Source organism: Sapajus apella, unplaced genomic scaffold (genome assembly GCF_009761245.1).
Source record: "Sapajus apella isolate SASKATOON/1434 unplaced genomic scaffold, GSC_monkey_1.0 scaffold64, whole genome shotgun sequence".
NCBI classification, from domain to species: Eukaryota; Metazoa; Chordata; class Mammalia; order Primates; family Cebidae; genus Sapajus; species Sapajus apella.
In genome coordinates this window covers 11,771,403-11,799,288 of record NW_022437004.1, presented here as the reverse complement: position 1 = coordinate 11,799,288, position 27,886 = coordinate 11,771,403, and the positions used below count along the sequence as shown (strand labels likewise).

Sequence of the window (27,886 nt, the reverse complement as noted above, 5' to 3'; positions counted from 1 at the left end):
GAAGCCTCTCTCCCTGAAACCCATTGCAGATTGTGTTATCCAAATGTAACTTGTTCAGTAAAACACAATGCATTTTCTAAAAATGACAAATTGAGTCATAAAACACCCACAAAAGTAGTTAACGCATCACCTTTCAAGCCAGCACCTTCGACACCATTAACATCCCTCAAATAATGATTATAATTTCTTGTGACATTGCAGGAAATAGAAAGTCCATTATTTAAAGGGCCACATTTTAGGAAAGGTAGAGCTCTCCTCTGAATCTTCTATACAACAAAAGCCACTAAATATGCATTAGAATACAAAGGATTCATTTCTTTCTAGGTGCTTCTATCAGTCATTAATATATGCCTATCTTAAAAAAATGATGTGGCTCCTTAAAAATAAAACGAAAAAATTCAGTCTTTTAACTCTTGAGATACAATTTCCTGTACTTTTCTGCAAAATATAACCCAAGCCTAGAAAAGCAATATGTTCTATTGCCATTAGGTTTTCCAAAGTTAAAAATTATTTCAAAGCCAAAAATCAAAATTTATTGATTTCACAGAACTTCACAGGCCAATTTTCTGTTGTTAAATATTTGTATTTTACCCTCTACTTAACTAAACAATGTCTCTTGTATTATGTCATTTAGTTCTCAATGTACCCTGTAAGATAAATAGTATTTTCCCAGTTTATTTACAAGAAAAAATAAGGCTTACTGAAGTTTAAGAGTGACTTATTTTGAAACTTCGATCTAGAACCTAGGTTCTCTACAGCTTGTGATACGAACCCCAACAAACTCCAAAACTCCAAAATTGGATAGATGAGGTTCAAGGCATATACAAGACAGCTCATAGTACTACATAAAGGAACTTCTATTTATATTTAACCGTTATTCATTGTTTTTAATGTCTACTTACATGCACAGTTTATAACACAAGTAAAATATGAGTATAATACAGGTTAAGCAACCCTTATCCAAAATGCTTAGGACCAAAAGTGTTTCAGATTTTGGAATATCTGCACTAAACCTACCTGTTCAGCATTCCTAATCTGAAAATCCAAAACACAAAATGCTCCAAAGAGCATTTTCTGTGGGCATTATGTCAGTACTCAAAGAGTATCAAATTTTGGAGCATTTTGGGTTTCGGACAAATGCATTGAAAATATTCAACCTGAGGTGAAAATAAATAATCTGTAAAGAAAATATGAACATCTATTGGGAGGTTTGCTTAAAAAATATTTATTTGATGGAGTATGTGATCAAAAGAGTTTGGTGACTACCATATTATTTTTGCTATAGTACTGTGTACACTATAGTTTTAATCAGGTGAATGCCCCTGAAGTTTCTTTCAGACATTCGTCTCTTCTCTATCTGAATCCCTATCAAAGCTAAAACTTCCATGAGAAATGACCTCCCTTCTTTGATTCAATCAACCAAACTACCATACATAAAATGCAGCACCTAAAGCTGCAACATACTGTAAAACAAATCCAGCCAAACATAACATTCTGTAATAACAGTAATACTCTATTCTGGACCATCCAACATGGTATCAAAAGCCACATGTGACTACTGAAATTCAGCTAGTGTGACTGAGAAACTGAATTTTTAATTATACTTAATTTTAATTAATTCAAATGTAAGAGTAAGCAGCACATGTGGCTAGTGGGTACCATAATGTATTGTATGGCCCTAGAAATCTGTGATCATGTAAACATCGTATGTATAGCTCAAGCATAAAAATTAGGAGTTCACTCAAAAAACTGTCCTTTAATAGGGGTAAAATTGCTTTGATGTGTTTTCCTACAAATACTCTAATATTACTGAGTATTTTCTCAATCATTTTGAAAAAATGAGATAATATTTTGTAAGATATATTAGCCTGAGGCAAACTCAATTAATGATACTTTTGAATATACACAGTAGTCTGCTAATAGAGTTAGTTTTTAAAGGAAGGAGACAAAGATTAACAACAGAGTTATTTCTAGGAAATCTTTTATGATTCAGTTATTTGGTTATTATAAATACTTTACTCTTAAAAGCTCTGTAAATAAACAAGAGGAACATAGAGTGGGGGTAGACAAGTCCTGCCATTTATCAAACATATTACAAAACCTCCATTATTGACACAGTATGGTTTTCGAGCATTAACAGACCAAGGGAATACATAGAAAGTCTTAACATTGTTGCATATGAAAACAAATTAAGCATATTTCAAAGGTAGCATCAAATCACTAGGGAAAACATGATTATTCAATAGACAACTTGGGCACAACTGGGACAGTTATTAAAATATATATAGTTGAGTATATATAATATACACAGTGGAAACATATATATATATATATACATGATAGATATCATGTGTGTATATATATATATATATTATATAGTTTACTCAAAAACCTCACATTTATAACCAATTTCAAATGGCTCAGATATTAACGTATAAAAGGAAGCTTAAAGATTAATGGAAGAAACCATGAGACATTTTTTCTGTCATCTAAAGTAGAACACTTTCTAACTTGTCCTTAAAGGTGAAATTCTTAAGAAAAAGATAGATAAACCTGACTTTATAAAAATCAGAAATTTTTGCTAGTAAAAATCAGTACAAAAATTTATAATACAAATGGAAAATAAAGACTAATTTCCCAAATAGTTCCTATAAATCAGAGAGACAGAGATCAAGAATAGAGAAATATAACAAACAAAAACCAGATACTCACAGAAAAAAAAAATTACTTAAATATATAAAGCAATGCTTAGCCCCACTCATCGGAAGAGAAATGCAAAAATAAACCTATAAGGAGATATCATTTTTCACTTTTGAGATGGAATTTGATATCTCCCCTTAACAAGACTGGGGGTGGAGGTTATGGGGTAAGCCAGCTGGTGAGAATGTAAATAGCTCTCCTGTGGACAGCACCTGGGTAGTAACAAGAACAAACAGCAGCAGAAGAGGTAATTCTTTTACCCCTTCCTATGGGCCAAGCAATATTCTAAGCACCCTACATGGTTAACACATTTAGCATTATGAGCTAGGTACTATTATCATCTCTAATCCACAAAACAAGAAACTAAGGCATGGAGAAGTTAGCTAATTTGCTCAAGATCACTCATTTAGTAAAGAGCTATCAAAATTACCCTTTGATTTAGCAATTTCACTTCTAAGTATTTATTCTAAAGATCTACTGGTATACTTACAAATAACATGTACAAAATTCTTCGGCAAAGTATTGTTTATAGTCACAAAATACTAGAAATAAATATCTACCAGCAGGGGTCAGGTTAAATAAATTGTGCACAGCCATACAACAGAATATCATGTAGCTGTAAAACACCAAAAAGTGGAATGATCTTCAAGATATCTTATCACATTAAAAAAGCGAAGTACAGAAATCTTCAGAGCATATTACCATTGCATTAAAAAGTCAGAATGTATACTGGTATCTATTGTATATCCATAAAGAAACTGGAAGGCTGCAGAAGTAACTAAAAATAGGATGTACTTATATTAATAACATGGGTAGTGGGACTTGGAAGAATAGGATATTGGAATGGGCACACTTTTAACTGTGGGTCTTTTTCTAAATTTATAAATTTTGAGTGATGTGAATATATTACCTATTCAAATAAATCACAATTTGGGGTTTTTTGTAAAAGCAATGTGCTAATTAGTTATGAGATCACGACAAGTACCTAATGTTACACAAATGAGTAGTGGTGGTTGGGAAGTAACATTTGTAGGGACACATTACATCTGGTTCAGAAAATAAGGCATCAAAACAGAACTCAGTTCCTTTTCCCTGATTGTTAAATTGTGTGTACATATTTCCTCTTCCAATAAAAGTGTTGGATGATAAAAGAAGTATTGAAAATGCAAGTGAAAGTAGAAAAAGGTGTTATTTCTATATTAATGTATTAATATATATTAAAAATCACTCATTCATGTGCAATTTTCACTGTGTAGAACAAAATTAATCTAAATATTGTAACCTAAAATTTGACATTGGACAAAAACTGTATTTTTTGGTGAGGAGCCTTCTTCAGGAAACATGTTAGGGAAGCCTTACATTTGCACTTCTACATGGGATAAGTAACTGCCACATCTGCCACTTCTCTCACCACCTGATCTGTGTGCATGCCCCTTTCATTTCCTCATGTATGGAGTGCCCATTATATGTCTTGCATTTTCCCAGTACAAGGGTCTGCAACAGCTCTTTAAATGCATTAAGGTTTACTTTGAATGCATTTCACGAATATCTCTTTTTTCCTACTAAGTTTAGATTAAAAGCTTCTAAATAAGAAGGTCTTAGAAGCAACAGAATCTGCCTCCTGGGAAGGGCAGTATCATTGTAATTTTGTGTATTTTGAAATGCCTCTTACGCTCTCCCTAGCCACACTGCTTATGAGAAGCCCTGACATACATTAAGGGAAGAAATTTTGCCACCTTAACTCATTTCATATCCTCTTTGTGACTGAGAGATAAATGAGGTAGGTCAATTTAACCTAAAATAAACACTATCAAGACTGCCAGCTCACTGTAATGAAATATTTCAAGTCACCAAGGATGTTCTGGCCAAGAGAATTTATCATATGCAAACTCTGATTGGTATTAATCATCTGAAGCATGTTGATAATATTTTCTGAGGATTGTTCTGGGATTAGATATAGTGGTTTCTGCTATAGGTAAAGGAGCAGTGGACTATTTACAGGTATTGTCCTGGAATATAGTTTTCAAGTCCTGGAATATTGTTAATAGCACAATTTCTGAAGTTCTGCTTCAAAAATTACTACATGCGCATGTCGTTCAAGTAATTCTATTCCTCTGTTACTCAACTGTCACATTAAAAACAAATATAAAAGCTTATAAAATGAGGAAAATAATAGGACCTACACCCCACCATATTACGTGAGACTTAAATGAAACAATACACGTAGAACATTTAGAACTCTGCCCGGCACATAGTGTGTGCTTAAGAAATGTTAGCTATCATTATCGTCATCAATTAGTTTTAGTATGACTTGTTGATCTAGTTAATGCATAATTCTATAAAATAATTCCTTGAAAGAAAAAAAGACTTTCAACTCTCTGAGATAATTATAACTCTACATATTTCAAAGCATTTCCAAGTAGCAATTTACAATTTATTATGAAAACTAAGTATATTTTTTAAAGAAGATAAAAGCAGAAAACACCAAACTTTTATTCCTTTTTGCTTTGATTTTAGGAGCAGATAATTGTTACTTTCCTTAAAATTTTCTCATCTCCCTATGTATTTCAAAGCATTTCCAAGTTGCAATTTACAATTTATTATGAAAACTAAGTATATTTTTTAAAGAAGATAAAAGAAGAAAACACCAAACTTTTATTCCTTTTTGCTTTGATTTTAGTAGCAGATAATTGTTACTTGCCTTAAAATCTTCTTATCTTCCTAGACTTCAGACCCACCCATCAGGGAAAAAAAATGTATTTATGATACATCAGGGAGTGTACAGAGTTAGGTTACAGCTCTGGGTCTGCTATTTAACTAGCTGTATAACTGTGAGCAAATCATTTAACTTTCTTATCAAAATCTCCGCTACTACCTTCTTTGTTTATGCCATCATCACCTCCTACCCATGGTACTGGATTCAATATAACTTTCTGTTTTCCTACGCAGGAAACAGAGTGAGCATTTGAAAGCAACTATCAACTCTTCCTTTCTCCTTTTTCTTCCTAAACAGCTCTGCTCTAAAGGTTCATCGCTGCAGGTACAAGATTAATGTCCACATTGGTGGAGAAAAGGAGGCAAAGTCATGGCGGCCTGGCGCAGAATGTCAAAACAAGATGAGGAGGTGGTTCCTACAGACAGTGGCCAAGAGTAGACAGTAACAGCCCAAGCAGGATGAAGAGGGCACCATATGGGGATGGGAGGCAAACCCGGCATGGGAAACAGAAGTGTGGTAAAGTAGAGGTGTGGCCCATGCAGTGTGTGAAAGCCCAGGTGGAGTGGGGAGTGCCACCACTTAGGAAAGACGACTTGGGCTATGCAGGATTGGTTACATACAGGGGAATCAATCAAATCAGCAGACTTAGAAAAGATAACGAGAGCCTGTCTCTCATTGTCAGAAAAGGAACTACATCTATGGGGAAAAAAATATCAAGGATGAATCCATATAACTAAGTTAAAATTGGAGTCTCGGTGTAAATTAATTGTTTTACTATATATTTAAATACACAAATAATAGATATAAAAACGTGTGTGTGTGGGTGTGTGTGCGTGTGTATGATTAAACAGACATACTCCCTAGCTCTGCTTAAAGAAGGTCTTAGATAGTGATACTTGAATAGCAACGAACATATCTAATGCCAAAATATTGTATTCTAAATATAACTTTTTCTAGTAAAAGGGACCAGGGCTCATTAGAGAAATGACTGATTCCAGGGCTAAGAAGGGCTAAGACAGGTACAGTACAAGAGAGTCAGAATGTTTTGTTATATCAGAAGCAAAGAGGTGATCAAAATGACATGAACATGTCAAAAGGGCACAGAAGCCAGCTTGAAGATGGACCCAATCATCTAATTTGGGTAACTCATGTATCAAAACAAGTACTGACAATAGTGGGCTAAAACCCACTTCCTAAAATAAAAAACAAATTCGCACATGAATAAATTTAAAGTTAAAGTACAACAAGGGATGGGATCATCGGTCTCAAGGATGCTTCCCATAAAACACTGATTAATTACATTGGAAAAAGAGTGATTTTATAGTGGAGAAGCTAGAGGGACATTGCCTTAATCAGTGATCGAGTGATCATTAATGGGACAAATAAATATCACGTACAATCTAAAAGGAATCAATGAGAGGATCACAGTAACACATGACATTACTGTCAAAGATTGATGATATAAATTTAAGCATAAGGAAATATGAAACAAGTTAAAATAGGAAGCATTCTACAAAATAATCTTCAAATGTAGAATGGTCATGAAAGTCAAGGGAAGATGAAAGAACTGTTCCAGACTGAAGGAGACATCTAACTAAATACTGTCAAAAAACATTAAAGAACACTGGTGAAGCCTGAATGGGTCTGAGCATTTGATAATATAAATATATAAATAATGTATTGATACTGATAGTTGTATTATAGTTATATAGGAAAATATTCTTGTTTATAAGAAACACACTATTCAAGGGTTATTAGATTTACAACTTATTCTCTAACGGTTCAAAGGAAATGAAGGTCTTTGAAGTGTACTTGCAACTTTTCTGTAAGTTTGTCACTTGGAAATAAATTTAAAAACATGTAACATGTCAAATCACAACTCTTCCCTACTCGAAACCCTTCAGAGGCTCTCTACTGCAACCAGAAGAAAACAACCCAAGGCCTACACATTCTTCACCCTCTTGCTTTCAGTCCTCATGCCAGACTGCTATCCCTCCATCCTTCATATTCTAGGTACTTGCAACTTTAATGAGGCTCCGGATCATGCGAATTCATTCTCATTTCAGAGGATCATGGTTCTTCCTCCTTCTTCCAACACTGGTGCTCCGGAATTTGGATCAATGCCCCCTTATCATGATTTGGTTCTGTTCTCGAGGTCATCTCAGAAAGACCTCCTCTGATCACTCTAGATACTTCCTCTCCTAGTATTCTTTATCATAGTACCCTGTTTTATTTTCTTTATAGCACTAATCATGGTCTAAAATTATCACATACATTTAATTTTTTTTAAACTTATTTTCACTGTTCTTCTGCTAGAGAATAAGCTTCTTAGGGAGAGGGTCTTTGTCAGTCTTCTTCACCACAGTATCTCTTCCACCCAGGACCTGGACATCGAAGGAGCTAAGAACTATTTGTTGATTTATTCTCTAGGACTCAATTTTCTCATCTACAAAAATGGGAACAAACTACTACCTATCTCATAGGATTAGACATTGGCTGACATATGCAAATGATCGGCACAGTGCCTGGCATACAAAATGTACTAAATAGATGTCAAATATGCTTATAAAATGAAAACAGTAGTTTGAGTCTAGAAATTCTCTAAAAGTTGAATGGGCATGTGATTGGGGCATTGACATCCCCCTAAATTGACTATTAAGATTCAGCAGAAAAAAAAGGCTTACTCCCCAAAGTCTACTAATTATACTGTCTTTCATTTTATTGTACTGTGCTTTACTGTGCTTTGCAGATATTCCATTTTTTTTTTTTTTTTTTTTTTTAGCAAATTGAAGCTTTGTGACAACCTTGTACTAAGTAAGCCTATCAGCATCATTTTTCCAACAACATGTGCTTCCTTCATATGTGTCACATTTTGGCAATTCTTAAAATATCCAACTTTTTCATTATTATCATATCTGTCATGGTGATCTGTGTAGTGTTTCATGTTGCCACTGTAATTTGGAGGGGGGGAACTGTGTTCATATAGAGCAGTGAATCCAATCCATAAATGTGTATGTTCTGACTACCACCGACCATTCTGTCTCTGTTCCTCTCCTTCCTATTCCTGGAGACCTAATAATATTGAAATATGGCCAATTAATAACCCTACAATGGCTTTTATGTGTTCAAGTGAAAGGAAGAATTGCGCATCTCTCACTTTAAATCAAAAGCTAGAAATGATTAAATTTAGTGAGGAAGGCATTTTGAAAGCTGAGACTGGCTGCAAGCTGGGCCTCTTGCACAGAACAGTTAGACAAGTTCTGAATGCAAAGAAAAAGTCCTTGGAAGAAATTAAAACTGCTATTCCAGTAAACACATCAATTATAAGAAAGCAAAAAATGCCTTATTGCTGATATGGAGAAAGTTTCAGTGGTCTGAATAGAAGATCAAACCAGCCATAACATTCCCTTAAGCCAAAGCCTAATCCAGAGCAGTGCCCTAACTCTTCAATTTTATGAAGGCTGAGAGAGGTGAGGAAGCTGGAGAGGAAATGTTTGAAGCTAGCAGAGGTTGATTCAGCAGGTTTAAGGAAATAACCTATTTCCGTAATATAAAAATGCAAGGTGAAGCAACAACTGCTGTTGTAGAAGTTGTAACAAGTTATCCAGAAGATAACTATCATCATTGATAAGGATGGCTATGCTAAACAACAGATTTTCAATGTACACAAAAGTTTTATATTGGAAGAAGATGTTATCTAAGACTTTCATAGCTAGAGAGGAAAAGTCAATGCCTAGCTTCAAAGGACAGCCTGATTAGGAGCTAATGTAGTTGGTGATTTTAAGTTGAAGCCAATGCTCATTTACCATTCTGAAAATCCTAGGTCCCTTAAGGATTATGCTAAATCTACTCTGCCTGTGCTCTATACCTGGAATAACAAAGCCTGGATGACAGTGTTATCTGTTTACAGCATGGTTTACTGAATACTTTAAGCCCACTCTTGAGATCTACTGCTCAGCAAAAAAGATTCCTTTCAAAATATTAGTTTATTGACAATGTACTTGGTCACTGAAGAAGTCTGATGGAAATGTACAAGGGGATTAATATTACTTTCATGCCAGCTAACATAACTTCCACAGTCCATGGGTCAAGGAGTCATTTAGAGTCTCCAGTCTTATTATTTAAGTAATACATTTTGTAAGGCTGTAGCTGCCATAGATAGTGATTCCCTTGATGGGAATGAAAAATATTCTGGAAAGAATACACCATTCTAGATTCCATGAATAATATTTGTGATTCATGGGAGCAGATCAAAATATTAACATTTATAGAAATTTGGAAGAAGTTGTTTCCAACTCTTATAGATGACTTTGAGGGATTCCAAACCTCAGTGGAGAAAGTAACTGCAGGTGTGACAGAAATTGTACAGAACTATAATTAGGAGTAGAGCCTGAAGAGGTGGCTGAATTGCTATAATCTCATGACAGAATTTGAAGAGATGAAGAGTTGCTTCTTATGGATGAGCAAAGAAACTGATTTCTTTAAGTAGGATCTGCTCCTGGTAAAGATGCTATATTTGTTAAGATGACCACAAAGAATTCAGAATATTATGTAAACTTAGTTACACAGAATACAGAATATTATGTAAACTTAGTTAACACTGCATGCAGAGAATTCATCAGTGAAAGGAAGAAGCAATCTATGCAGCAAACCTCCTTGTTCTCATACTTTAAGAAATTGCCAGGGCCACCCAATCTTTATCAACCACCACTGTGATCAGTCAGTAGCCATCAACAGGGAGGCAAGACACTCCACCAGTAAGAAGATTACAGCCCTCTGAAGGCTCATATGATCATTAGCATTTTTAACAATGATGTACTGTTTAAATAAGGTGTACATTTTTAAGACCTAATGCTATTGCATGCTTAATAGACTACAGTATAGTGCAAACATAACTTTTATATGCACTGGGAAACCAAAAATTTCTTGTGGCTAGCTTTATTGTGGCAGTCTGAAACTGAACATAGTATCTCCAAGGTTTGCCTGTAATAATTCAAAATGCATTCTCAATTTAGTGATATCCAAATGTGCTAGAAGGATAACTACTGGTTCTCTATTTTGTGGGAACACAACTTTTGATATTTAATAGCAAACTATTTATACTTTAGGCCAGGTGTGGTGGCTCACGCCTATAATCCCAGCACTTTGGGAAGCCGAGGCAGGTGGATCACTTGAGATCAGGAGTTCGAGATCCAGCCTGGCCAACATGGTGAGACCCTGTCTCTACAAAAAATACAAAAATTAGCTGGGCATGGTAGCACATGCCTTAATCCCAGTTACTTGGGAGGCTGAGGCAGGAGAATCACTTGAATCCAGGAGACGGAGGTTACAGTGAGCTGAGATTGTCCCACTGCCCTCCAGACTGGGTGACAGAGCTAGACTCTGTCTCAAAACAACAACAACAACAACAACAACAAACTATTTATACTTTAAATGTTTTAGAGTATCATGATGTATTCTCTAACCCTTTACACATTCATACTATAACTTACCAAAATTTTTACTAACACAAGTCCTAGATTTATAAATGTTAATTCATCTTCAAAAAAATTTCTTTAAGCATAATTTTGGCATTTTCATGGATAAAGAATAATTAATGTCTGATTAAGGTCACAAGTTAAATAAAAGTGAATCAAAGCACTCTCCCGGCATCTGATTCCCAGTGTGTTACTGCTCTAAGCATAATGAAATATTTATTAAGTGCCCAGGCAGGGCCAGGAGGGAAAAGGATATGTAGGACAGATCCTTAGGACATATTTCTTATTAACAAAAAGTCTAAATTAAAAAGAAATTGAATCTATTTTGAGTTTCTATGTAGGAATGCTATTTAAACTTTCTATCTATGGCAGGCAAACCCCACAAAACACACCACAAATCCAAAGGACACGTAAGTAGCATATCTTAAAATCCTGAGAAGAAATGACTTGAATTTTAAACTACCCCTTTTACTTGTCCATCTGTTACTTTTTCTGTTACCAGTTAAGGCAACAGAAAAAAAAAAAAATCTTCCTAGAGAAAGACTCAGAGCTTAGTCTTTCTTTAGAAATTATCTGCAACACTGTCACAATGCCTCTCTTTTTTCCACAGTCTTTGTCTTTTTCTTTCTTCTTCCCTTTCACCCTCATCCACCAGAAACATACGCAGGCCTTATTCATCAAGACTCTACATTTATATGTTCTATTTTCAAATTAGTAAACCTTAATATGTTGTTACTTTCCTAAGCAAATTTCACGGGTAAAATCTGAAAAGAGTACAGCATTTTTTGCCTCACCCTCAAATATCTCTTGACAAGTTTTCTGGGTAACGGTTGCATGAGTCATTCTGTGTTCAGGTTTGTGTTCATAACAGACATGATGGTGTTTATGAATTTCAAAAGAAATAACTAAAAACATGTTTGGGCAGGGTGGGTCACAATATGTTGTAAGAAATGTGTGGTCTTTAAAATGATTTGGAATACTTTGCCTCTAGTTCTTATTAATTTGTTTCTAATTTATTCCTTATTAGATTCCATATTCCATGTAAGAGAGCTTCCAAAATTGTACTCTGCAAGTTTACAGATAGAAAGTAAAGACATTAGTGCAATGAAAACATGAGAGTAAGGAAAAAAACAAGATAAAGCCAATGGTGAATTTGACACACAAAAGACATACTTGCTGGAAAGGAGTGGATTGGAATTGGGGCTCTCAATTGTCTAGTAACTAATGTAAAAAGTGAGATAAATAGGACAGGATCTGGTATAAAACCCAAGATGTGTATAAGCTGAAAGTACACTAGCTACTCAGGAGAAATGAAACCATATTGCTGGTGCTGAAATGTAAATAAAAGCTTTCTCCTGATGTCTCATAAAGGAAAAATATAAAATAGTCAGTGCTGTCGACATTTATCATAAATGGGTTTATGGTTCTCCCTAAAATGTCCTTCTTACAAATCGATGGTACAACGAGTGAGTTTAGTAAATAATTCCATAAGAGTCCAAAGCACAACTTCTGAATAGTCTGCATAAATTCAGACACAATTTCAAGTATCTATGCAACTGCCTAGAGTGACCAGGTAGGGCACTACACAGCTCAAACTAATTGCTGCCTTGCTTTTTCTTTTTCTTATTTTAACACTGTGGAGGTCTCACAAGCAGGACTGCAGTTAACACTTTCCAAACTTTCAAACACCAAATATATCCTTCAAAGAAAGCTCCTTTAACATTGTGTCTAGAAATATTTGCAATCTAATCCTGGTTAGGCACTGGGCTGAGTTTCAATATGCTCATTTAACAACACTCTAGGTAAGGTATTACCCACATCTCTCAGAGCTGAGAAAACTAAAGTATGGAGAATGCTAAGTAACTTGATCAGGACTACAAAGGCAGTAAGTGGCCTCTGCCACAAAATGCTGTGCTTTAAATTACATACAACTCTGCAACTGGGATTAAGATCTTATATTAAATACTTTTCAGAGACTGCTCTGTTTGGAAATGCCAGGGGCACAAAAGTAAATGACAGAGAGAAAAATCCAACATGGTAAAATTCCAACCAGAGATCTCAGGCTCAACAGACTCTTATTCATAAGGTAGATACAGTAATTTTTGCAATTTAATAAAATATTCATTATTATCCTTTACAAGTTTATATAAATAGGAGCACACAGTTTTGCTTTCATACCTACAACTGAAGCCAATAAAGCCTTGGATGAAGGAGGGCTGCCAGAGAAGGCACAGAGGGAAAGGAATTCTAGGCACTCCCTGGTACTTTCTTCTGGGAGGAGCTGCCAGCTGAAGGCCTCTTGATTACGGCATCACTCATGCTCCATTCCAAATTCCTAGCCAGCTGTGTGTATGCAAACCCACTACCCTGATGCACTGTCTGTGGCCAGCATTTATTATTGTTTTATCTAGAATCCAACCTCCATTCTCCACATTACGTTTTCGAAAGGCCCCAATGTTTTCAGGTATCTGTAACAGGGGGTGTATTGTAGCTGGTAAGTAAATTCTGATGGCCACATTCCCACTCCATGTGACTGATTTCATCCTGACTTTTCACAATTCTGACCAATAAGTTTTGAGGAAATGTCAGCCAGGTCCCTTTTCGGATAAACTGGTGAAAGGAAATATGCAAGGAAAAAAAAAAAAGCCTCTTCTCATCCCACTGGACACTGCCACGTTCTTTATTGCTATGTATCTGTGTGTACATGTGTGGATGCCTGTGTATCTGTACATGACAGACACATTCATGCAAACAGACAAAAAAAGCGTAGTAGAAAATAGATTATATTAAGAAATGAGGCATATAGAGAGGAATAATTTGTAAAAAGTTCAGGAGAGAAGGGAGCCAGAAAATACCTAAGGAAAGGAAGAAGGGACCTTCACCTCTGATCACAAGAAAGGTTCACTGTGTCAATATTATTTCTTTAAAGCTTCCTAGAATTAGAGAGAAGGCAATCTTGCTCTGTACAGCATTTAGTACATTGCCAAGATCATTTGAAAATTAATAACCTCTATTTAAGGATGAGAGTAAAATACCAGCCAAAAATAGCATGCCATACTGAGTAAGGACCAGCTTGAATAATCTGGGATCTGTTTGTATCCACTGAATGTGGCCGTGTAAAAATCCAGACTATGATGATCTTATGAAAATGCATTTCTTTGCTCACATAAATATACTGCTAAACAGCTATGGCATTATATCTAGATCCAACTTTCCAATTCTATGCACATATTGCTAAATGTCAAATGTATTCATACTCATTTATATTTGAATGCTTTGAGTGGAAAACTATAAATCATCCATTCAAAAATAAAAATAAAATAGATATGCAGTATTATTTAGCACCACAGATGAATCTTATTTATTTTACAGTTAAGCAGTGAAATGAATAAGCATTTTCAAACAGAAGCTCTGATTCTGAAAACTTATAACAAAATGGCAAAACCCACAAGTTTCTCCAAATATCTGAGTTTTCTCATAATCTCAGTTATTATTATACCTTTATCATCCCAGTCAAAAATTATGACTTTCATAGAACAGCATCTATTTCATTGAATTTCTTCTTTATTGGAACACATAATCCAACTCAATTACTCTTGAAATATCTTAATTATCATATATCAAATTGTTTTTAGAAATGCCTCACAAATGGAGAATTGGTTTAAAAAGTTGGGTGACCCTAATCAGATCTGTTTAGTTCATCTTACTGGTGCAATGATTTATCACCAGCCAAAGCTGAATCAAATTCTTTTCCTTCTCCTCATCAGCCAGAAATTCTGATTCTTCCATTATCATTAATCTCTTAATGTTGAAATATGCCAAGGCTCTTACTGGCCATCTTTCTTCTCTCTTTTCTCATACTTTAATGACCTTGACAAATCTCATAGCTTTAAATATCATCTATTTGGTAATAACTTCCAAATATATATCTTCAGCTGAATGTATGAATTTTTACATGTAACTCCCTACTCAATAGCTCCACCTGGGTGACTTAATAGGCAAATCAACTTTACCTGACCAAATATGAGAAACTTATCTTCCCCATTAAACCTGTTGTTTCCAAAGTCTCCTCATCTCAATTAATGCCAGCTATTACCTTCCAGTTGCTCAGCCTAAAACCTCCGAATCATCCTCGCCTCTTCTTATTGTCTCATGATCCACAGCCCGCCAAATAACAAACAGCCATTCCTGTGAAATACACTCAGCTTCTGACCCCTTCACATCACTTCTGCTCTGGTCCAAGCTATCATGTCTCACTGGGAATACTGTTAAGAGCTACTCTCCAGCTTCGGCTCTCCTCCATCCCATGCACATAGCATATGTACATTATCTTGTGCTTTTCCCAGGCACAATAATCATCTCATAACTTAAGTTTGATTATGTTACTCCTCTATTCAACTATTTTCCTGTCTCACTGAGATCAAAACCTTATAAGACCCTATATGTTCTAATCCCTGGTTACTTCTCTGACTTCATTTCCCACAACTCTTCTACTTGCTCACTTCATTTCTGCAACACTGACCTTCTTGTATTATCTGGAATGTACAAGCCTACTTTCATTTTGCATATACTGTCCCCTCTGCCTGAAAGCCTCTTCCCCCAGGTACACATATTACTTACACATTATCTCCTTAGTGAATATTTTAGTGACCCCTAATTCTAAATTGCACTGCTCCTCAACATTCTGTCTCCTTCACACTTAGCACTGTATCACAACATACTATAAAGTTTAATTATTAACTTTTTTTTTTTAACCCACTACAATATAAGCCTCATGAGGAACTGGTTTCTTTCCCCAGTGCTGGGAATAGTGATGTTCATATGGTAAATACCTAATTAACTTTGCTGAAAAGTTTTTGTTGAATACCTCTACCTTAAATATCACCTTATCAATATGTAAAGTTGCACACCTCCAAATTTCTACACTTTTTAATCTGTAGCTCAGCATAGAGAGCCACTATATGCCCTGCTGCAAGTCAGAAATGCTAGAGTCATTAGCAACTTGAAACACTGGCTGCCCCTCATCCTTTAAGTGACATGGATCCTATCCTCTCCTTACTTCTTTCTCAATTAACACTTCTCTGCCACTCCACGGCCTCCCTCTTCAGTTCAGGTTCTCACTAGATCCAAACTGACCAAAGGATAAAGTATATATTTCTCAAACTGACAGATAAGGCCTCCTTTCCACCTGACTGTAGTCCACCTTTAAGTCACATCCCCTCTCCCTCAGTGTACCCTCCCCTCCATGAGTCAATCTCATTTTATCAATTTAGCATGCTTTTTGAGCTTGTAATACTTTTCATAATATCCATTCTACCTGAAATATTCCTTGTGCTTTGCAATAAACAATTCCATAGCTATTTCATAGGACCAATCTCAAATATTACCTCTATATCATCATCAGAATAACAGCAGCTAAAGACTACTGACTGCTTACTATGATCCAAGCAATTTATTTGCATTACGTAATTTAATCCTTAAGCCTATTAGAAAGGTACTAATAATTTCATCAAACTATACATGGTAAAATGAGGCTAGAAGAAGTTAGAAAACCTGTCCTGGGTCACAAAATAAACAGGTGAACTAGAATTTGATCTTTGATCTATCAAATTTCAAAGCTTTGATGACAAAACTCTACATAAACAGTTGAACTGACCTTCAAATGAATATTCAGAATATCTTTACTGACTTAGGTTATTTTGAAACCATTATTTTTATTGCTGTGAGGTAAGAACTACAAACCACAAACTCTAAGAAGGAGCCACTTTACAACTACCCAGGTTATATAAGAGGACCTCATTACCAGCTATTATTTTAGTTTGCAGAAAGACACATACCATTTGTGTATATATCTGTGTGATAAGAAAAAATTACTGTGATGCCATTATTGTTCATTTACAACACATGCGGGGTTATAGGTAAGGTAAAAAGACCAGAACTCTTGTATATGCATGCCACAAAACCCACACAAATGTCACCTGACATAGTCAAATGTCCTCTGGAATGTCACATCACTGCAATCTTTCTATACAATAACTATAACTCCTCTAATCTTTGCCTTTCTTATTAGAGCTTCGTTTCACTGACCTTTTCATTATCAGTCGCTTTGCTGGGTTTGCACGTAGCATCCCACCCAAAGGTGAATTTGATGGAGCCTCTGAAGGTTGCCCCAATGTCTCCATAGAAATGGCCCCAAAGTTGTCTCTGAAATGGCCCTGTCTGAGTTGCCATGGTAAACAACCAGGCGGATTGCTATATTCAGTTCTCTGCCAGGGTCGTCATGGTGACTGCAAAGGACTGCTCCTTAGAAGGACCTCACAAGGGCACGTTGCCATGGTGACCCTATCCTGCATATTTCTAGGCAACTTCCTTTCAGTCTCTCTGTGGCCAATCATGGCCAGTTCATTTTTAGAGTAACTCAGGTAGGTTTCTCCCAAAGATACCATCGTAAGACACGGGGATTTTGGAAGTGAGAAGACCTATAAACAAATTAATTGTTTGAAAATATAAACAGTGCCATTCACAAATCATTAAATCAGTCCCCATAAATTTTAGGAAAGATTTGTTTTGATGAGTAACAAAAAAATACCTGCAATGCCTCTGTTAAATGTGTCTGTTTTGAAATTTAATCAACCAAAAGTATCTTACAGGCTATAATGCAGATAATTAAAGTTTTAAATTTTTACAATCTTACAATGTAGCAACTACATGGGTATTAAACACTTTATAGTAGACATGCATGACACACACACACAAATGAAATCATAAATATATACTGATGATTAAGTTATAATGCGGTATATCAAGAAGTTCTGATTAAGCAGAAGACAAAATATTTGCAAGTCCAATGGAAAAATAAATGTGTTTTTTTAAACTAAGATGGGAAATCCCAGCCATATTTGAACCCAAGCTATTTTTTTTCCCCTTGTGCTTTTGTGGTTGGAACAATCCCAACTAATCTTCCTTTCATTTTAAAACATGAATATAAGCCATTCTGAACATATGCTTGGTTTTTCAACCATGCTATTATTCTCCTGAAACTTTAAAATATTCTACTTTTCCTAGTATTTTGTCAAGAGCAAAATTCTGTCTAACCATAACTTTAATATCCTCATTATTTAACAACTGAAAACAAATTGTAAAATTCAAAAGATGCAATTATAATTTCTATACACATACCCATCCTATTATTGTTCCTTCTAATTGACTCAACTCTATGTATATATAGTAAAGAAACATATGTATATGTTTCCTATACATATTCTTACATATATATAAGAATATACTTATATTTGTATATATACATACACGTGTGTGTGTGTGTGTATATATATATATATATAAGAAACATATATACACACATATGTTTCTTAACTATACATATATTGTGAGAGTTAGGAGTTGGATTGTTTCCTATTAAATGGAAAAGGTTAATTTTGGGTTCTCTCTAAATCATAAAGATGATTTTTCCCTTGAGCACTAGTTTCTCTAGTTCTATATTTTGTTATTCTCTCACAGATTCCTTTCTCCTACTCTGTCCACAGCAGCCCACCACTCCCCACTCACATTCCACTGGGGAGAATAGCATTTCAGTTAATATACATAGTCAAGAAACATGAGAATAATTCATAGCATAAGAATTCTAAGTTGCATAGAGACATGCAAGTTAGACTTCGTAGACATAAGGACTCTTTGTATTTGTACTCATCTTTTACTGGTTTTCACAATATTAATTAAATAACGAAATAATTGCACAGTCTGATTTTGCAGAGACTTCATGCTTCAGGTCTTCAATATGCTTTCACAAATCAGAGTAGTCACTGCAGCTTCCACTCGTTCCTTCACTATGTTATTTATTGAGTGACTACCACGTGCCAGGCAGTGCACAAGGTCTGGGAATACCCAGTGAACAACAACAAAAATCTGCCCTTAAGGTGTTTCAATTATGGAGAGGGCAAGAGAGGTAAAATACACACAAAGAAAACTAATTAGGAAGTCATATATTATGTCATAAAGTTTGGGAGAAAATTAAAGTGCTGGGGGGACGGGATGCAGAGTCCTTGGCCAGGTCAGGACTGAGGAGGCTGTGATACTACACATTTACAAGAAGTTTCAAGGACTCTCCCACTCACCTGATGTAAGTGCACTCAATATTGTATTCAATAACAACCTAAAACCTTAATAAAAAGGAAAATTTGAAAAATCTTTCATAATGCACTCAGTAGAAGTTCATTAGAGTAACAATCCATTTCTCTCTCTTCTATACCTGCTTTCTGACAGGGAGCACTGTCTGAGGCAGGCAAGAGACATCATCACCTCCAATCCTACTCTGCATTTCAAGACCTACATATAAACTTAGGCAAGTTACTCTCTTTCAAGTGTCTTTTCTCTTTTAAAATGAGAATAATTCTTCCTACCCGATAATATTACTCTGAAAATGCAAAGATACTAAAATATAAATATAAAAATATCATGGGTAAAATAATCTATACCTAGAATTTGCTTTATAATACTTCAGTATAAATTTAAAATGAGGAGAGACAATAAAAGTTGAGCAAAATGTTTAGAATTAATGAAGCCCAGTAATGAAAATGTGAGAACTCATTATATGTCATTAGATCTCATTTTCTTTGAAAATTTCCAAAATAAAATATCTTAAAGATTAAACTCGCAAACAAAGATACTCCCTTTCATAAAGATTTTAACAACACCTAGAAAAAAAGTATATGGAAACATTAATGTATTTTATATAAATATCTCAAAAAGTGAGGAAAAAAGTAGATTTATTTACTGAGTAGTTACTAGGCTAGAATAATGCTAGCATTACCTTTTATAATTTTTTCCAACATGTCATCTCCTTTTTAAAAAATGTCACATCACTGCAATCTTTCTACACAATAACTATAACTCCTCTAATCTTTAGCTTTCTTACTAGAGCTAACAGTATGAGACATAAGTCAGAAAAGCAGAAAAGCATCATTGTTAAGCTTGTAAATTCACATGGTATTCAATGTATTATAGATTTTAAAAAGTAGTTTTACTAGAATTTGCTGAATGCTTAGAAACAATCATGTAAGGAAGCTCTACATTGCTAATAAAAATTTTAGACAATAAATTCTACATAGTTATATCAAGAAACTTAAAAACTTACCAGATCAGCATCTGCCTTTTTGTAGGTCAAAGCTTCAACTTTGGAATCCAGTTCTGCTTGTATTTGGTCTCTTCTTCTCATAACGCCCTTTACATTAAAACACATGGATAAAACAGGCTGTACTTAGTTTTAATAATCTCCTATAACAAAAATATATATTTAGGAATATAAATAGCATCTCTTCCCCAAGGCATCAGTCATTTGGGGATATAACATATTCAAAAAGTTGTTTCTTTTTTTAATCTCTAAAAGGTAAATTGAAATAAAGTATTTAAGAGGGGTTTTCTTTCCATAAATGTTTTATTAGTTTTCCTAACACACATTTTACCCATTTAAGCATTGTACACATGTACTACATTTGATGGAATACTCTAGGCATGTACAATTCTTCAAAAATAGTAAAGAGCAAAACAAGAAAAAAACAGAAGCACTAGAATTATATACTATGGGATGAACTAGTTGCAGATGGGAGGTCACATGGGCCACTCGACTGGAAATATCTACACTCTGTGGCAGCCTTTTTATCTGACTCCAAAGGGACAGATAATCAAACAGGAAATCATGGTGGGTAATCAGAAAACTGAAGTATGCATTCATATCCTAAGCATTTTATTTTACTCAAAATATAAAATATTAATCAGTTAGCCAAGCTTTTGATGAGAAATCATAGCTCCCTCTTTGACCGATAGGAGTTTCATCTTGTTTGCTTGATTTCATGTTTCAGAGTTTGCGAACTTAAAGCACCCGTGTGAAGAAATTTTAGTGCAGAATCCACCTACATTTCTCATTTTACAACATATTTAAGTAATTCACATCTCTTCCGAGACACCTAACTTAGACTTTATGGACACAAGGACTCATTTTATTTGTACTCATCTTTTGCTGGTTTTCACAACATTAAATAATGGCATTCTAATAGGCACAAATGGCCTAAACAGGTTAAGGAAAAAATAAAACTCTGGATAAGCAAACAATTCAACCAGCTAGAAAAGAAGTACAGGACATAAAAGAGAAGGGCCTTCTGATGTTTTAAAGAAGGAAAGAAAGTAGAAACAAATCAGTTCCATCAAACAAGATGGTTCTACGCTATTTAAATAATAACCAAAAAGCATTAAGAATAGAGAGTATCCTGAGAATCACCTAGTGCAGTTTTGCACCTGGAGTTTTGCACTCTTAAGACATTCAAAGCAGGCCAGGTGCAGTACTTCACACCTATATCACATCTCAGCACTTTGGAAGAAAGACATGGGAAGATCACAGGAGTTCGAGGATACAGTGAGCTATGATCATGCCTCTGCACTCCAGCCTGTGCAACAGAGTGAGACCACGTCTCTTAAAAAATAAAAAATTAAAAAAAAAAAAAATTCAAAGGAAACGAACACTTTTCCCAGTTGCGAAGAAGTCCACAGAAAATTCAACTAATTATCACAAATTCCTTTATATTTACCTCAATGCTCAATTGTCCTTAATGTCAGGAAAGACCTTCCTTTCTTTGACCCAAATGACTGACTCTCTAATTCAGTCCTATTTATTTAAGGTCCGTTTCAATAAAGATGAAGTACTGGGCTTCATATGCACAAATGTGTTTTAAGTAAAAGGTTGCTTCAGGGGACAACTGGTAAAAGTTACATGAAATTAATCATTTTAATCAAAGAATTATTTCTCATTATTTTAGCTCAAATTGAAGAGAACATTCCAATATCAAAAAGAACAAGAACAGCTATATAAATACTACTTATTATACCCTAGGAGTCTAAAAATTATTTTAATCAAATGAGAGCCTATAAAATAATTAATTTATTATAATTTTCCATGCCCTTAATAATGTAAGACTTCAATTATATAATTTCCACCTTGATATAATATAGGAGAAAACACTAATTAAGGAAACAGAATATACAAATCAGATCTTGTTGAAGATTTACAAAAGAGAGTGATCAATAATGAAGTGAAACCAAAGGATGTAGCCAAGGAAATGGACAGAGAGAGGCAAGAGCATCATCAACAGTGAAACACTGAAGGCTTTTGGGAAACAAGAAGCTTTGTTTACAGGACCCCAATAAAGTGAAGAACAACAGAAGCCTGAAATGTCTGTGCAATATTTAATGGCTCTGTCAAAGGAAACCTACACATGATAAACAAGAGAGGCAGATCTCAAGCTGAAAGACAAAGTGAGCTTTTCTTACCAAAACAAGGAAAAGTTTTAAAGAAAGAGAAAAATGGAAAGAAATCTCTAGAAATCAAGGGTACGTGTCAAAAGAAACTATGGTTCCCATTATAAAGAACAGAAAAAAGGAGCTATATATCTGAATGGAAGCTGGCTCCCTCCCCACCACCACCCTAAAAACACCAGAGACCTGAGGGTGCCAATTTGCCTGTGCAAAGTATTGTGGGTACAGAAAAACACTGGATGAAAAACATTAGCTTTGCAGATAGCATTGCTAAATTTTAAGTATCTGGAAACCTTAACTTGAACTGAGGAAGTAAATGCAAAACTTTGATATAAGAGGAATAAAAGCCTTTTCAAACAGTGAAAGAAAAACATTTTAACTTGAAAGATTTATTTTAAAAGAAACCAGAAGGCAGAACATCAAGATCTGACTCAAGTACTTTCCACATAATGGTACTAAATATATTGCTAAATCAAATGTACCTAGAAGCAGGAGAGCAGTTCTTTCATGAAAAGAAATCCCCAACACACTAAAAAAATTTTAAAGTAAAATTTCAAAAGGTTTGGAAAAACTAATCATATTCCCTACATAAATTTCAACTGAGGATGCTTCAAGTCTACGTGTAATCTGGTAAGTTGTTGGTGTTGCTATTGAGTATTGAAAATTCTTGCTTTTTATCAATGGGGTTGCTTCATTTATTTAGGCACACAGTGAACAAATATTTATTGAACTTCTACATGCAAAACAACCAGCTAAGACAAAAAGATACTGGTTTTAAAGAAAAGGAGTATAGTTGTCTTTCTAGAGCTTATAATTGGGTAAGGGACTGAGGTACTATTAGAATTAGGCGTTCTTACCATTAACATTTCACTATAAAGCACATACTCATGTACAACAGGAAGCAGGGCCTCTGCAAGTCCAGACATCCGCTTTTCAGTGGCCTTACAGCATCTGTCAATGCAGCTGGCAACATCTTTTAGAATATCAACCAGATCCTCTTCTGACGCTGACCACAGAATATGAATTGGACCATATTCTTTCATTTCATCAAAATATTCTAAAACAAATGACTTAATAAGTTCTTCAATATACAAAAGTTTTCAAAATACCTGTATCACAGATAGCAAGAAAGGGCTTTATTTCCCTCATTATGCACATGTTATTACAAAAGAAATAAGAAAACAGGTATCATCCTACATTAAATCAACTGGCCATCATGGTTTGCCCAGGTCAGTCTTTGAATCACTACTGTCCAAGTGTAATCAATAATGACAATCCTTTGCATTGTCAAAAATGCCTTGGCTTGAAAAATAAATTACATGACCATCATATCTATAATAGACTTCTGCCTGCCACACCACTATATCTGAGTGCCTCATAGGCAACATGCCCTAAAAAAAACTTATGTTCTTTTCTTTTTCTGACTATATATTCCACTTAGTGGTAATTACTATCCACAGATTTAAGCAAAAAATTGGGAGGTTATCCTAGAATCATACTTACACAGAGCCAGTCAATCACCAATTCCAATACTTCTATATCTTAAGCTGTCCATCTACCTACCCCATGTACTTATCTTCACTTCCACCACCATCAGCATCTCTAACTGGTACTGCCTCAAGGGTATCCTAATTATTCTCCCTCTAACTATTCTCCATTTTCGTCACAGTATAGAAACACTGTCTCGGTTGGGTGTGATGGCTCACGCCTGTAATCCCCACACTTTGGGAGTCTGAGGTGGGCAGATCACGAGGTCAAGATATCGAGACCATCCTGGCCAACATTTTGAAACCCCGTCTCTACAAAAATTAACTGGGCACAGTGGCACGTACCCATAGTCCCAGCTACTTGGGAAGTGGAGACAACAGAATTGTTTGAACCTGGGAGGCAGAGGATGCAGTGAGCTGAGATCGTACCCCTGCACTCCAGCTGGAGGACAGAGTGGGATTCCATCTCAAAAAAAAAAAAAAAAATTGACTCTTCGTAGCTAAATTAGAATTAGTTAGATTAAACCATTACCATTAGTCCTCACTGTCTGCTTCTCTAGGTACAAGGTGAAATTCTCTGCTTAAGATTTTAACTCAAGCCAAATTGCTTGCTCATTCATGGATATCCCATGATTTCTCTTAACAAAAACATTTGCACATGTCCCTCTGCCTTGTTCTCCATTTCTATCACCTGACAACCTACTTCTAACCCTTTAAATTCCAGTTCAAATAAATCTCCGCTGATTCTGTTCCAAAGGACTCAGAGTTGCTTTGGTTCTCAACGAGCCTATCATAATTTTATACTTCTATTAAAGCATTATCCCACTGTATTATAGATGCCTGATGACTCAAATGCAAGCAGGCCACATACTCCTTAAAACAGGGACTGGCCTGGCGCAGTGGCTCACATCTGTAATCCCAGCACTTTGGGAGGCTGAGGTGGGTGGATTATGAGGTCAGGAGATGGAGACCATCCTAGCAAACATGCTGAAACCCTGTCTCTACTAAAGCCACACAAAATTGACCAGGGGTGGTGGTGGATGCCTGTAACCCCAGCTACTCTGGAGGCTGAGGCAGAAAAATCGCTTGAACTCAGGAGGCAGACGTTGCCGTGAGCTGAGATGGCACCACTGTATTCCAGCCTGGGCAACAGAGTGAGACTCCAGCTCAAAAAAACAAAACAAAACAACAACAACAACAACAACAACAACAAAACTGGGACTGAGTTATTAATGTGTTCAATAAATATTTTCATATCAATGAAAGAATGCATACAAGAGTAACCAAAGACCATTCAGTGTTTGATATGCTATGTATTCAAAAATGTGGATTTCATTTTAAAATGTGAACATTTTTACAATTTTACATTTTTACTTTCACACTTAATTTTCAATGGCATATAGCTTTTTGCAGCAGAAAATTTACAAGCAGTCAGCATTTTTTGTTCACTATCCATATAAATACAATTAAATTCTCTATATTTAACCATCTTACAAATCATTAGAATTTGCTGACATCTGTCGTATTTCTCTAAACTATTAAAACTTTAAAAATTTGTATCAAATAAAGTTTAAAATATAAAATTTAAAAACAATGAGATATTAGTTGCTACCTAATGAACATTTAATCACCTCTGTAATCCTTCCAAACTCCATCCTCCTGAGCTTAAGCCTATCTTTATGTAAAAGAATGACCAGACTGAACTAATTTCTAGAAATTTTCCACTCTTTTCTCAATTTGGGTATATGTCAATGTCTGTCATTAAATCTAAATAACATTTATGTTTATAGGCAAAGCTTTGCTAAAATTCTAAACTGTGCTTACGTACCACTCAGATCACATCTGTATGCAAACATTTAATTAGCTGCACTGTAATTTGTCTATTAATATATATATTTCCCAACTATACTGCGAGCTTAACAGGTACTATCTTAATTACTCTTTGATACTCATTGATAGCTTATAAGGCTCCTAATTGCCAATAGCTTCCAGAGATCTATTTGAATTGCTATATCAGCTAACTATGCATCCAGAATCTACTTAATTGAACTAGAATCACAGAACCTACCCAATAATTCACTTCTTCAGATTTTTTTTAAAAAGAGACAAATAATAAATATGAGGGCAAACCAAGGAGGTTTAAAACAAATTATTATACTACATTCAGTTGCTACAATAATCTTATCAGGTGTCAATGCATGAAAAAGAAGGCAGAAAGGGGGCAAAGAATATTCAGTTATAATATTTTTTCTATATCTCTTTTTAAAACAAATCAATTCTTAATAAAGTACATTTTCCTACACCATCCCAAATGCTATGCTCATTCATTTGTGGTTTTTTTCAATCATTAAACAAATTTTAATTGAGTACTTATTATGTTTGAACACTGTCTGGATACTAGGAAAAAAAAACTTTCCCAGCTTATCCTGATGGGCAGTACAGTTTAGTAGAGCACAATTAACAAATAAGCCACCAACTTAGGGACTTTTGGTTTATCTTTAAGTAGTTCCTCATCTCTAATAACAACTTATATTTGGAAATTATTTGCTGACTCAGTTATCTATTTTTATTGCAATTAGAAAATTATGGAAAAATCACACGATTAGAATTAGAAAAAAAATCATAAATTCTTATTTATAAACTAAAAAAAAAAAAAAAGAAAGAGAGAAAATAAGAAAAGAGGCAGATTTTTCAATTCATAAATCTCTCTCCCATACTTTGACAGGCTTAATACAGCGTATCTGTTCCCTCCAGAAAAAAATAATTACTAGAAAATGTGAAAACCCTCTTTCCTGAAACATCACTTCTTTGATTCTAAGCTCTGTTCCATGTTGAATACAAACTTCATACAACTACATCCACAATCTTAAACTCGGGCTTACTTTACCACTATCTTCTATGAATGGGAAGTAGAGCAGCTAGTGATTGGTGAAAGCGAAAATACAGACTGCCTTCGAAATCATTTAGGAATCAGAAATGTCTACCACATGGCTGGGAATAAGCCACACTTTGAAGCTGACATTCTAACTGAATGCGATGGTTGTAGTTCTAACTGAATGCCACAGGTATAATGGGGTAGTTGCTACACTACACCAACATATGTGAAGATTCATCAGAAACTGAACAACTTTGAAATCACATTTCAGTAATTCTACTTACCCCTTTCTTCCTTATAAATTCTCTGAGATATTTTATCTATCAAATTTATTTTCTGGCTAAATAGTTCAATAAAGTTATTCATTTCCATGAACTCCTCTGGGCGGTTTTTAACTCCTCTCATTGAGGATGCAACAGCTCTGACTGTTTGTCCCATCCTGCTTAGCAATCCAGGACCTTGCTTCTTGTGAGAAGAGAGTTCCTAGAAACAAAAAAATGAAGTATCTCTGGTGAAACAAGTCGCAATATTCCAAGATTCAATACCAAAGGAAACCTAATTAAGAGAATAAAATTAAGATACAATTGTTTCGTAGGCATCAATCTTTTTAATGTTAGCTTGAAGCAGATTAGTTTTATTCAGGTACACTGTCTCCTTTAAGTGGCAGCCTCCTCGATAATATTTCCTTTCACAGTACTCATGTAAAGCAGGTACACAGTCTTTCCTCAGACCATAAATCTCTAAAAGAACAGGGTTTAACAGGCAGAATAGTGCTCAGTGAGATACCAGAGAAGACAAGGAAAATATGGCATGCCATTTATAACAGGAATTTAATGGAAAATGATTGAGAAAGATTTCTCAGGGCCTAAGTTATACTCGGAAAAAGAGAACTGGGAAACTTCATTAATTCTTTGGGTGTAATAGTAGCTAACATTTATTGAGAGCTTAATACGTTCTGGGCACTATACTGACATGTTATATACGTAATTCACCATAAACCCATGAGGTAGGTTTTATTATTTTCCTCATTTTACGGAAGAAAATAGAGGCACCAGGAAGTTAAGTAACTTGCTCAAGATACCGAGCAATTAAGTGACAGAGCAAGAACTGGCACCCTGGAAGTCTGATTCCAGACGATTCACTATTAAGCACAAACTTGCTTTGCCCCCTTAGAGTCATTAGGATAGTTTGTAAGTAGACACTACCTGACCATAGCGCTTCAGCCAAATGAAGTGGGTAAACTGTGACACCACCTTCACTGGCTGGCTGGCTACAGAGAAAATGTTTAATAAAATATGTAACTAGTTAT

The 27,886-nt window shown here is 35.1% G+C and overlaps 1 protein-coding gene across 4 annotated transcripts in view; it reads right to left on the bottom strand.

The window, feature by feature from the left end:
* SNX7 (sorting nexin 7) overlaps nucleotides 1–27,886 on the bottom strand; it is a 99,326-nt gene that overhangs the window by 36,577 nt on the left and 34,863 nt on the right. For all 4 annotated transcript variants that reach the window (XM_032247955.1, XM_032247956.1, XM_032247957.1 and 1 more), the window contains 3 exons: nucleotides 26,862–27,060; nucleotides 23,073–23,272; nucleotides 20,045–20,131 (listed from right to left, as the gene is read on the bottom strand). In XM_032247955.1, the coding sequence (XP_032103846.1) occupies nucleotides 20,045–20,131; nucleotides 23,073–23,272; nucleotides 26,862–27,060 (486 nt within the window). The remainder of the gene's footprint in view (nucleotides 1–20,044; nucleotides 20,132–23,072; nucleotides 23,273–26,861; nucleotides 27,061–27,886) is intronic.